The sequence below is a fragment of the Telopea speciosissima genome, chromosome 2 (assembly GCF_018873765.1).
Source record: "Telopea speciosissima isolate NSW1024214 ecotype Mountain lineage chromosome 2, Tspe_v1, whole genome shotgun sequence".
In the NCBI taxonomy this organism is placed as follows: domain Eukaryota; kingdom Viridiplantae; phylum Streptophyta; class Magnoliopsida; order Proteales; family Proteaceae; genus Telopea; species Telopea speciosissima.
The window spans coordinates 5,377,868-5,391,369 of record NC_057917.1 but is presented as its reverse complement, the minus strand read 5'-3'; the positions used below and the strand labels follow the sequence as shown (position 1 = coordinate 5,391,369).

The 13,502-nt window shown below is 38.2% G+C and overlaps 1 protein-coding gene across 1 annotated transcript; it reads right to left on the bottom strand.

Annotated features, from left to right (window-relative positions):
* Positions 1-10,607: 10,607 nt before the first annotated feature.
* On the bottom strand, positions 10,608-11,843 carry LOC122649696 (uncharacterized mitochondrial protein AtMg00810-like). The gene is made up of 3 exons (XM_043842933.1): positions 11,622-11,843; positions 11,457-11,510; positions 10,608-11,342 (listed from the first exon to the last, which is right to left on the bottom strand). Exons 1-3 carry the CDS (start codon positions 11,841-11,843, stop codon positions 10,608-10,610), a joined length of 1,011 nt encoding a protein of 336 aa, XP_043698868.1.
* Between the last annotated feature and the right edge of the window lie 1,659 nt (positions 11,844-13,502).

Sequence of the window (13,502 nt, the reverse complement as noted above, 5' to 3'; positions counted from 1 at the left end):
TGATACCAAAAAGAGCTCAGTCCAATACAAGAAATATTAAGCTTTAAAATCTAATTCAAAACTCAACTTTGGTCAACTTTTCTTTTCGCCTTGTAAAATTGATTTCCATTTTGATATATTTTTTTTCTTTTTCATAAAATAAATGACAAAGAATCATAGAAAATAAAAGAAATTCAAAACATGATGGGTCCTATAATAGAGAATAAGAGGCCGAAAACTTGACGCATGGCTAACCTCAAGTATGGCTTTTCCATCCAACGGTTGGGTTTACCTAAAGGATCCTTTGCATGCATGTAAGGGTGTCAAAACCTAGCCCGAACCGTTAAGACCTATCGAAAAAACCCGGATCAAGTCGAACCGATCCTTATTGGATTGGTTTTGGACTGGGGTATGACGGGACCAGTTGAAAACCGGACCACACCGGATTGACCGATAACAAATAAAAAATCGAACCGAATGAAACCGATAAAAAATATATTGAATATAAGGTAATGAATACGTGAATTGATTATCCATTGATTTCAATATTAGTGAGCAAATTTCTGGTTGTAAGGGGAATTGTTACAAATCAATGAGTAGAAGGTTATGAAAAAGTGGAAATTGATTTGTAATCATGCTTCTTCAATTGATCTCCTTGTTTACTATAGGAAATTAGTTGGTTATCAAATAATTGATTTGATAGTAAGGTTCATTTTGTGATTTCAATATTGATTAACATCTTATTAGTGACCATTCATTGATTTCATTTTTAATTATCTTCCCCTTACAATTAATGTTAAATAATTATATGATTTGTAACAATGATTTCTCTACAAACTCTATTTATCCATTGATTTGAATTTTTATTATATTTCATTCTTCTCCATATAATTTATTCTTCTTTGTTTGGATTACAATATGAACATATCAAATCAATTTTTTTTTTATTTTTAGTTGTATACTTGTTTAGACTTGGGAAGGTGAATTGAAGTGTTTTTATCGAATCTTTCCTCACTACAAATTATGAATTTAAGATTTCATTGTAGCTCAAAACCGATCTAAACTGGTATTAACCCGATATTGAAAAATTGAAATAAACCAAAATCGCACCAGACCGAAATCGAAATAGATCGAAAACCGAAGTTTCTTAACGCTTTGATTTTGGTCTCACCATTCCAAGATCGAAACCAAGCCGAACCGACCGTTTGACACCCCTACATGCATGGCTTGAAAAGGATGTGTAATATTGAAAGTTAAAGATGAACTTTCACATATTTGAATTTTAAAAAAAAAATGACCAAGTTTTCCTTAAACCATGGTGAAGGGAAATTTCTTGACGGTGGATTTCAAAGGGGTAAAGAAAAGGAATTATCAACGTTGTCCAATAGGCTCCGATTGTTTCGACGTAAAAAATTTTACTTGAAAATTTTCACTTCAAAATATTTTAGATGTAAAATTTTAAATGTTAAATAGTATTCCAATGTTTATTTTTTTATGAAAGCAAACATTATAAAATTTTTCAATATGTAAAATTTTACATTTACGAAGTAACATTTTTACGTAAAAACAACGGAGCCTAGCGTGTAAGAAAACTTTCTCCTTAAAAAAATAATTAAAAGCATTGAATCTCCTATGAGGATAGAATCAGTCCCCCTTTATATAAAGGTTTTATTGAAGGTGGGAAGGAAAGCTTGCCTTCCTTGCCTCTCTCTCTCCGTCTAGTTTGGTTGTAGAAGCTTCTCCGAAGACTTACTTATACAAGAAAATGTTGACAGATTTGTTTCTCTCTCCCACGTCACTTGCCACACTCCTCATCCTTTATAATAAAACCAAAACTAATGTTGATATATTTGTTTCTTCTCTCTTCGAAGACACTTCCCCCCTATACCCCTCATCATCCTTTATATATAACAGAAAGATAGACAAAAACATCACTGTCCAGAACCAGTTTGCATTCTACCAACATCATCTACTGAACCAATGAATCAAGATATATGATTCAGTTCAGGTCTGATCAGATGATTCTGCCCCCAAGTTTCTCAATATTTTTGTAAACCGATCCAACACCTATATCTAAATCCATGATCAAGATCACTTCCCCTCTTCTTTTTGGTCATGATCAGAATCCTTGGTCCTTACTATGCCATCAACTTTTTTGCGGTTTAATTCGAAAAGATTGATTGGTTTTTGTTTACACCCTATTTTCGATCTATTTCAGTCAATAGAAAAATAAACTGAAATATATTTCAATCACGACTAACCTGTTAGTCAGTGACCAGAAAATGATCAATGATCGAAAAAGGTCAAAAAACGGTCAATGACCAAAAATGATCAATGATCGAAAAAGGTCAAAAAACGGTCAATGACCAAAAATGGTCAATGACTGATAAACGGTTAGTGACCGATGAACAGTCAGCTGGGTGGTTACAACCAACTCTCAAAAAAGTGGGCAGTTGTGAAACTACATCTCAAAGGAGTGGGTAGTTATGAAACTACCTGGTAACTACAGAAACCACATGAACTGCCAAGGATGCCAGTAAAAAGAAAAATTCAAAACAAAGGAAGGGAGCCACAAATCAATCAAACAAGTCTTTATCTTTTATCTGTTATGGGAGAATGTTCTCTGTACCGCAGTGCAGCCTACGCCCAGGCATATGGGCATCCTGTGCAGGGGGCAGGGCGGTCATTGTGTGTACCCCCATATGGCTGGACGCAGGCTGCGCTGCGGCACAGAGAACAGCGCCCCTTTCTTTTATCTTAGGAGTAGTGTAATGTAGATTTCATCCATTAACAAGTATTTTGGCTTGCTTCAAAAGACATCAATTATCATCAAATTGCAAACTTCAACAGTTCGTGGTTGGGAGAGTTGTGAAGGCTTCAACAAATTCGTTTCTATGTTGTTAGCAATTTGATCGTAGAATAGTGGTAGTGTAAATATCAAGTGGTAAGCCTCATCAGTTTCGGATTTGATAGAGTTGTAATGACTTCAACAAATATGTTCTGTGAAGTAAGTAATTTGATTTCTTCTTCTTCTTCTTGGCATTGCAATCTTTGCATTTTGAAAAGTCCTTGGATTGCCAAGGCACTGGTAGAACCCACTCATTGATTCAATTCATTTTATGGCATCTTCAATTCGCCCCATCGATGCCGAATTTAGCGGAACCAGTTTGGTTTCATTAGTAAAAGAAAAAGAATCAAGACCTTTTGGGATTTCATTTTTATGGACTTATAATCATGAACTCATGGTCAATGATTCATGAATGATGTTAATCCCACAGGGAAGGGGCCGAATTAGTTAATTAATACTAATATCTTAAGCTAATGAACATTCTTAAGCGCATCGGTGATTTGATCAGCTTTGGAAATAAACTGAACACAGAGCTGGCAATTGGCAATCCGTTCCCTGACGAAGTGGAAATCGATCTCAATGTGCTTGATTCGTGCGTGAAAGACTAGATTGACGGACAAATAAGTGGCATCAATGTTGTCACATCACAGCACTGGAGGACCTTTGAGTGGGATTCTATATTTTATAGGGTTAATATCATCCCCATCCCCTCTAAGTTTCCTTAATATCAACCCAATATCCAAGTTTTGAAAAATGACAATACTCTCCCCTACTTTTTAAAAGTTCTATCAATTGTACCCTAAGTGACTAACTCTATTAAAATAGCATATAAAAAGTCGATATTATCCTTTTTTAATTGGAGTTAATGGGTGGATCAACTAACCCGACCCTGGCGCACATTAGCACCTTCTCAGCAGTGCACGTTAGTAAATCCCAATTACTTAACTAAAGAAAACCTTATTTTTTTAAAATTATAATGAGGGGAATCAGACGGGGAATATTCCCCATCATCTTCCCCAAATCGACAAACAGGGAAAATACCCTATTAGGGTTTCAATTCACCCACCGCCGCCCCTTGTGCTGGCCAAAAGGAGGGCCGGCAGCCTTCAAACTCATGGGCGAACGACAACTACTGCTGATATTTTGGAGATCAAACTAGAAGGGCTACTCGACAGTAGTTGAAGGCTGGTCTGAGATTTGGTTTGGTCTATGCTGATAAATCTCTACATCTGATCCCTATATCAAGAATTGGCATATCTTAGAATATATTCATCTGTTTAACTTAAAATTTTCAGAATTTATCCCCTGATATATTATCTCCACTCGATGGGATTCTTAAGCTCATCCAAGTCTCTTTGAGTGTGTTAAAGTAAATCTCTTGAATCCTGAGTTCAAATCCTAATTCTGTCAAAGTGACATACTGATATTTACAAGGGTGCGGGTTGAAAGAAAATAAGGAAAAAGGTAGGGAAGAGATAAGGTAAAGATATGGAAATGAGAAGCCAAATAGAAGTTGGGTGGAGGGTGGAGGGTGAAAGGCGGAAGTTGGGGTGATTGTGGATGGTTGAATGATAAAAGATAACAAAAATCAAATCTCCAGAGCTTAATTTCAGTTTTAACAAACCAGCAGATTCTCTGTTTTTTTATCTATTTCAGCCGGTTTGATTTATTAATTAAATCTGATTTTGTAACCTGTTCCACCCCAACTTTTGGGACATCAAAGAGCATCTCCTAGGTAACCTTGGACCTTAGTTTGGTGGGCATCAGATCACTATCTTAGCTGCTATCTGAAATCACCAAAAACCTGCAAATTTTGGATTCCAAAATTTTGGGTATCGTTTTTTGGGGTTTTGGAAAGGGAGTGGGTCACGGTGTGATGATAAATTTGGTTAACAGAAGGAAAAGAGAGATGGGTTCGATTGGGGTGTTTGGAGAAGAAGAAGAAAAAGTGGGAAGAAGATTGGAGATAGAGATGAGGGCTTGGGTTTCAGTTTCATATGGAGAAAGAGATGGGTAATATCAAGTCCCAAAGAGGGATGGAGGAGCTGGGTTAGAAGATGGAAATGGGGTTCGGCGGTGGTGTGTTGGAGGTGGAAGAGCATCTGTGGCGGCAGCGGTGGCCATGATGGTGCTAGCGGAAGAAGAAGAAGAAACGTAGAGAGGAAGAAGAAGAAATGGGGTTTTGGGTTGAAGAGGGCAAAATAAGAATAAAATTACATTAAGGGTAATCTGGGGTTTTAGAAAAATTGGACATGCCTACTTCATCACTTAATGGCGTTTTTTAACAATTAGGATACGATTGATAGAATCTTTAAAAAGTACGAGAGGACATTATCATGTTTCAAAACTTGGGTATTGAGTTGATATTAAGGAAACTTAGAGGGGAGGGGGATGATACTTCCCCATTTAATATGATTGGGTTTTCAATATTACATGTGATTGGGTTGCCTTGGATAGAATAGATTGAGTCAATCAGGATAACATGGAAAGGGTAATACATATCAATATATATAAAGGTCTTTTGCATCATCATCATCTTTATAATAAACATCTCAACATAATCATAAGGAGAATCACAAGAGCCCACAAATCTGAGACTCAATTACTCTATAATATGCTTCATGGCTGACAATTACAACTTTTTGAAACCCCCCACCCCTCCCAAAATAAAATAAAAAATATGATGAATACAACTTTGAATAATCAAAGGTTCATTTCTGTGACTTGGTCAAAATCCATGGAGGAACAAAATCCCCAAATTGATTCATTCAGAGAACACAACAGGTCAGGACAAAAAACATCTTTCTTTTAATACCTACTTTCAATAGAACAAAGACAACTATGGCTACAGTAGTTCACTCACTCCCAAACGAAATAAATTCAGAGGCCTCTGCATCCCACCTATAGCTCTTCGCGTCTTTTTTGTACAATTACCATGAATGAATGCAACAGAAGCAAGTAAGAAGATACTGTAGATAGAAGAATAAGAAGAAGAAGACCAACACCAACACTAACACCAAAAACTGAAAATAAGCTATGGAACAGAGCAGGTGAGAAGCAGGGGAAAATGAAAAACCGAGAGGTTCTGTAGTCTGTACATAGGCCTTCTGTCTGGTTGTAACTCGTGAGGACCTACAAGAATTATGAATTGGATTAACCTTCTGAAGCCTATACACTTGCAGGTGAGGTTGCAGAGGAGGTCGTCGAGCTTAATGCAGTACTGGAGTTGCCATCTTTGCTCTTCCCCTGACCCTCACAGTTAGGGGATAGTAGTATCACCATAGACCTGATCAACCCAGTATAGATCCTCCTTTTGATCTGCCCTCTTTTGGGTGGAAGGATAACTTCCGCTCTCTTCTTGAACTCAGCAGCTTTGTTCTCCATTGCTGTGAATTGGGTTTGAATTAAAAGTTCAGGAAGAAGAAGAAGAAGAAGAAGAAACTGAATTTATAGGGTAAATTGCAAGTTGCGACTGAATTTTCCATGAACCTTCTACCATCACCACCAAATGTTGAATTAAAAAAAGGAGTTTAAAAGCTAAAATCTTCCCTTACTTTGTTGATTTTTATTGTAAGAATTGATGTAGTGATGTTGATTGAGATGGTATATATTAATATTCAAAAATTAATTCCTTGGCAGAATAAATATTTCAAATCCCAACATTAATTCTTGTTTAATAAAAGACAATCTGCTCTGGTCAATGATCATTGTGCAGTCCTCAATTAAGAAACATGAAGGTCCTTTCTTAATAATAGTTTGAAATTGAATTAATGGATCAGAATTAATTAGCAACATGATGCATGTCCTCAGAATCACCATCGGAAATTGACGTGCAATATTGTATAGGGAAAAAGAACTATGAAAGGCAGCGTGGCCACTGCACCCATACAGGGAGGGGATTAAAAGATGCCTTGCAACCCATAAAAGGTGAAAATTAAATCCTACCCTTGTTGATGCTTCCATGCACATTCCCGGTGCATGGACCATGTTGCCTTTTACGGAACCTTCTCCCTATTATATAATTGTATGCATTCTGTACGGAAGGAATATTTGGGCAAAACCCAAGAGTTGAACCTTGAATATGTGGGGAAGTGAGTTATTCGGTTTCTTTGACTGCAAGCCCCAGTAGTGGGAACATTCCTAAAACCTAGGTAGCAGCAAAAAAAATTTCAAAAACAACTTAGTGAAGTTGATTGGAACCTCTCTAGTAGTGGTGTGCAGGCTTCTGGCCATGAGGTTACTCTCGTGTGTTTGAAGAAAAGAGATTAGAATATAGCAAATGAGACAACCACCTTAGCTACCAACTAGTCATCAAAGAGTTGAACATTGGCCAACGGGCCGGGCAACAGCCTCAACTACCAATCATCAAGCCACCGCATAGGGTTGCCAAAGAATTTTGCTAACATTGCCAACAAAATGTTTCTTCCACTTATCTCTAAGGGTGTCAAAACCTAGTCCGAATCGTTAAGATTGATCGAAATCGATCGAAAAAACCTGAGACCGAATTGAACCGATCCTTATTGGATTAGTTTTGGACTGGGGTATGACGGGACCGATTAAAAACCGGACCGTACCAGATCGACCGATAACAAACCGAAAACCGAACGAAATCGATAAGAAAATAATGAGTATAAGGTTATGAATCATTGAATTGATTTCAATATTAGGGAGCAAATGTATGGTTGTAAGATAAATTTTTACAAATCAATGAGTATGAGGTTATGAAAATAGCGAAATTGATTTGTAACAATGCTTGTTCCATTGATCTCCTTTTTAAGTGTGGGGCTAATGAAATATTTTATGTAGTTGAAAAGAGAAAGAGAAGAAAATAGACACAAATCGAACCCAACTTGTTTAAAAAAAACCGGTACCGAACCGAATCCAAACCGATATCAACCCGTTATCATAAATCGAAATCGACACAAAATCAAACCGCACTGAAACCGAAATTGAGCCGAAATCGAAAAGTTCTTATTGGATTGGTGTCGGTTTCTCTACAAACCACACCGAAACTGAAAAATCCAAACCAAAACCGGATCAAACCGACCCATTGACACCCCTACCTATCTCCAATGAAATTAACCAATTCTTGCTTTATGAGAAGGAAGCTCCGTTAGGCTTTGTTGGGATTCTACATGAAAGCAACGATCTCACATTGAATATGATGAATAGCAAAATATATAGGGTTTATGAGAATTTAGACACCCTGTTCCTAATGACTAGCTTTTAAGAATAAATTCTTCTTAGCAAGTGAATCTCAATAGATTTTTGTAAACATAAAATTTACCTAGTAGTTAAATAGACATTTACCCAAACAATCCTCGAAAATCGATCCCTCACGTGCATTTCTATTTATTTTTTAAATTTAAATCATTAAACATGTTATACAATCCATTAAAATGCCATAAAAATTCAAAAAATAGAATAAATCTTAAAAATAGCCATTTACCCTGGCCTTATTTCTCACAAATTTCAGCCTAATAGATCCCTTTAACCCTTCCTTTATTTTCCAACAATGCTCTGGGTTTTTTTTTTTTTTTTTTTTTTTTTTTTTTGTAAAATAGATTTCCATTTTGATAACTTTTTTTGTCTTTTTGATAAAAAAAAAATTTGATATTTTTCTTGGACCACTCTAGTTAATCATAGAAAATAAAAAAAAATACGTCAAAACATGATGGGTCCTATAGTGACTAAGAGGCCGAAAACTTGTCATGGCTAACCTCAAGTCTGGTTTTGCCATCAAATACCAAAAGGACCCTCTGCATGAATGGCTTGAAAAGGATGTGTAATGTTGAAAGTAAAGATGAAATGTACTTTCACATATTTGAATTAAAAAATAAAAAAAATAAAAATTTCTTCCGCCACGATGAAAGTGAATCTCAATTGAAGGTGGTTTTCGAATGAGTAAGAAAAGGTATAATCAAATTCGTTCAATTAAGTAATATTTTAGGACCCTTGGATAGTGGTTGAACCCTACACTCAATTCAGAACCTCCGCAGTACGCTGCTCGTAGCTGCTTGAGCGGCATAGACATAGGGTTGCACACAATGTCCGCCTTATCCCTACCCAAGTGCCTTGCCTGAGCGGGGGTAAGGCGGTCATTGCCTTACTTCCTAGGTCTACCCCGCTCAGGCTGCTATGGGCAGTACGCTGCAAAAGATCTGGATCCCCCTACATTACCCAAAAAAAATAATTTAAAAAACATTGAATCTTCGGATCCAGATCGTCTACGGTGCAGTTGCCAGTCCTGCCTATATTATGTAGACATAGGGCCACATGCAAAGACCACCTTACCCCCACTCAAGCAAGGCACTCGGTTAGGAATAAGATGATCTTTGCACGCGGTCCTGTGTCTGCACAGCACGCAGGACAGGCAGGTGCGCCATAGACGATCCAAATTGTGAATCTTCTATTGAGGATAGAATCAACCCTATAAAGGTTTTTTTTTAGGGTGGGAAGGAAAGCTTACCTTCCTTCCTCCCTCTCTCCGTCTAGTTTTGTTGTAGAAGCTTCTCCGAAGACTTACACAAGAAAATGTTGAAAGATTTGTTTATGTCTCCCACGTCACTTTGCCACACTCCTCATCCTTCATGATAATAAAACCAAACCATAAAAAATTCAAAACAAATGTTGATAGATATGTTTGTGTCTTCCACGACACTTCCCTAATACGTGCTCCTCATCTATCCTTTATATATAACAGAAAGGCAAAAACATCACTGTCCAGAACCACCAGTTTGCATTCGACCAACATCTATCATCTACTGAACCAATCAATCAAGAAAATCTATAATTAAGTTCAGGTCAAAGTAGATACCTCACATTCCTTCTGAATCATACTTAAAGGTCTTCTTCATCATAATCATTTATATAATAAACAATTCAACATAATCATAAGAAGAATCACAAGAGCCCACAAATCTGAAACTCAGTTACTTTATAATATTCTTTCATGGCTGACAATTACAACTTTTTGACTCCCTCCCCCCAAAAAATTTTTTTTTTGATGAATACAACTTTGAATAATCAAATGTTCATTTCTGTGACTTAGTGAAAATCCACGGAGGAAAAGAATCCCCGAATTGATTCATTCAGAGATCAGAACAGAACCCATCTTTCTTTTGATATCTACTTTCAACAGAACAAAGACAGCTATGGCTACTGTAGCTTTATTTTTTTAACCCAAACTTCACTTGGGACCGGGGCAGCCCCTGAGATTTTATTAAGGTTAAAGTGTTAAACAATAGAAAGAAATACAGAAGAGGGGACATTGAAAGAAATTAATTTTATCTGAATTCTCAATACTGTTTTGGTATATGAGGTTGTGTATTTATAATTGAAGTCTACAAGAGTTTACAAGGTACATTACTTGAGGATTACTCAAAATAGAGATAAGGTAAAAGTTGTGGCTGTACTCTAGGAGTTATCCTGGAGATAATCTGTTTGAGTTTATGTCCTTTGAGGACTCTTGCTGTGACGTGGATGACCCATCTTGTAACAACCGAGTTGTTACTCTATCACACCCCCTCAAGCGTAACGGGAGTTCTTGAACTGTGAGCTTATCCCTTATGTGCTTGATCCTTGAATGTGAGAGCGGTTTAGTCATAATATTCGCCGTCTGATCTTGGGTAGTGATGTATCGAACATCCAGGACCTTGTTGGAGACTTGATCACGTACAAAGTGATAGTCGATTTCAACATGCTTCGTTCTGGCATGAAGAATCGGATTGGTTGCCAAGTATGTGGCCCCAATATTATCACACCAAATCAACGGTGGATATTAAAGCTTGCATCCTAGATCACGAAGCAGAAACTGGAGCCATATGATTTTCGAAGCCGTGTTGGCTAGGCCCTTATACTCGGATTCGTTGCTAGGCCGTGCAACCGTTGGTTGCTTCTTAGAGCTCCAGGAGATCAGATTTGGGCCCAAATAGACACAATACCCACTGGTGGATTTTCTATCATCAGGGCATCTAGCCCAGTCTGCATCAGTGAAAGCAGTGAGTTCAAACTTTGAAATGGGGCGGATAACGATGCCATGTGAAGTGGTGCCCTTTATATAGCACAATATGCGTTTGACTGTCATCCAATGATCCAAAGTCGGATTGTGCATCAACTGACAGACCTTGTTCACACAAAAAGAAAGATCAGGCCGAGTCAACATCAAGTACTGGAGAGCCCCAACTGTACTGCGATATAGAGTCGCATCTGGAAACAATGGGCCAACGTCCTTGGCTAGTTTGGAGCCTGAAGTGGCCATGGGAGTGGCGCAGGGTTTACAATCGATCATGGCAATATGGTGGAGGAGGTCATTCATACATTTGGTCTGAGTGAGAGCAAGACCAGTAGATGAACGATGCACTTCTCGGCCAAGAAAATAATTGAGGTCCCCCAAATCGGTCAAGGCAAATTCCTTTCCTAATTTTGTAATCAGGGAAGACACTCCACCGGGTTCACTACCTGTGATTATGATATCATCTACATAAACAAATATCACAATTAGTGAGGCACCATCCTTCTTAATAAACAAAGAAGTATCAGATTTGGAAATGCGGAATCCAACTATCAAGAGATAAGAGCTTAGGCGATGGTACCAGGCTCATGGAGCCTGCTTTAAGCCATAAAGTGCCTTGCAAAGATAGCAAACATGATCAGGATGCCGTTGATCAATGAACCCTTGGGGCTAAGCCATATACACATGCTCAGTTAGATTGCCATTCAAAAATGCATTTTGGACGTCCAATTGATGGATGCCCCAACCAAATGTGACTGCAAGAGAGAGAACTAGCCTTACAGTTGTGGGCTTCACTACCGGACTGAACGTCTCATCATAATCAAATCCATGTTCCTGATTATACCCCTTTGCGACAAGACGAGCCTTATACCGATCGATGGAACCATTAAAGTGTGTCTTGATTCTGTATACCCATTTGCAACCTACAACATTCATCGATGGTTTACGAGGAATCAATTCCCATGTGCCATTTCGTACCAAAGCATTGAATTCAATTGCCATAGCGGTCCGTCACTTGGGGTCCTTATTGGCTGTGGTAAAGCATGTGGGTTCAATGGGTAATTGATTCGGTTGAAGTGGGCTAAGAAAGGCCTTGGTCTTGTAAATCTTATTTTTGGACCTAGTGCGCATGGGGTGAGTGGAAGTGGGAACCGATTAGGAAGCAGGAACAGGTTGAATAGCGGTTGTAGGTGGCTGATGTGGCACTGGTTCGATTATGTGTGGGTCTGGTGAATCAGTTTGGGAAGGAGAATCATGGGTGGGCAAACCCAAAATCTCATTGGACCGAACTAAAGACATTAGAGGTGGCTAAGATGTACGGTGGAGCACCTCCTGGGTTGGAGCCACTAATGGTAACTGAAGTGTGATAGGTGAGTGGGGCTTGGGCCTAAGGGATGGTAATGTAATTGAACCCACAAAAGGAAAATGTTTTTCATTAAAGATGACATGGCGTGACACATATATTCGGTTGGTGGGTACGAGGAGACATTGATAGCCCCGATGCTGAATGGAGTAGCCCAGAAACACACACTGCAAGGATCGATTATCAAATTTGTGCTTTTGATAGGGGCGCAGCCAAGGATAACAAGCACATCCAAAGACCCGCATGTCATTATAGAGGGTTTTCTTTTGAAAAAGAACCTCAAAAGGGGATTTCTGTTGCAGCAGTGGTGTGGGCATGCGATTGAGTAAAAATACCGCTGTTTGGAAAGCATGCACCCAATATAATTGTGGAACACTTGCCCTACGAAGCAAAGTAAGGCCAAAGTCAACAATGTGCCTGTGTTTGCGCTCCACAATCCCATTCTGTTCCTATGTATGGGGGCAGGAATAGCGATGCAAAATTCCATTAGTATTCAAATAAGCCTTAAATTTTTGAAATTCACCTCCCCCATCAGATTGAAAACTCTTAATATTGGTACAAAAATATTTTTCCACCTGTGTTTTGAAAGAAATAAAAGTAGAAAGAGCCTCAGATTTGGAATTTAAGGGAAAAATCCATGTATAACGGCTATAGGCATTAATAAAAGAAATATAATATTTAAAACCACCAGAAGAAGTAACTGGAGATGGACCCCATACGTCTGAATGAATTAACTACAATGGTGCATTACAAGTACTAAAAGAGCCATGAAAAGGCAAATGATGAGACTTGCTTAAAGTGCAAGGTTCACAAAAATCAGAAGAAGAATATGATTCGACAGGTAAGGCATGTTTCTTAATAATAGAGTTCACCACACGATGAGCAGGATGACCAAATCGATCATGCCAAACCATTCTAGACACCCGTTCTCCAATGTAAGCAGTAGGAGAGCCAATTTTATTGAAAATTGTAGAGCCAACACCTGAAAAGGAATTATTTGAAGCAGAAGCACCATTGAGGACATAGAATCCATTTTTATTATGGCCGTGAAGGACGATGTTCCCCGAGGATGGATCCTTGACAAAACAAAAGTTAGGATGAAATTCAAAAGCACAATTATTATCTTTTGTAAACTGAGAAACCGACAAAAGATTCTTTTGAATATTGGGAACACGAAAAACACGGTTAAGACGAAACGAAGACACAGGTGTACTTAAAATTGATGAACCAATATGAGAGATTTTCAAACCTGAGCCATTGGCTACACGAACCTAATCCGTCCCATGATAAGTTGACAG

Excerpts from the sequence above, each read along its gene's own strand:
- LOC122649696 (XM_043842933.1), bottom strand. The coding sequence starts at position 11,843 with ATGGCAATTGAATTCAATGCTTTGGTACGAAATGGCACATGGGAATTG. Across the intron at positions 11,511-11,621 it reads CGGTAGTGAAGCCCACAACT|CCCCAAGGGTTCATTGATCA; the intron begins GTAAGGCTAGTT and ends TATATGGCTTAG. Across the intron at positions 11,343-11,456 it reads ATGTTTGCTATCTTTGCAAG|GATGGTGCCTCACTAATTGT; the intron begins GCACTTTATGGC and ends TTTATTAAGAAG.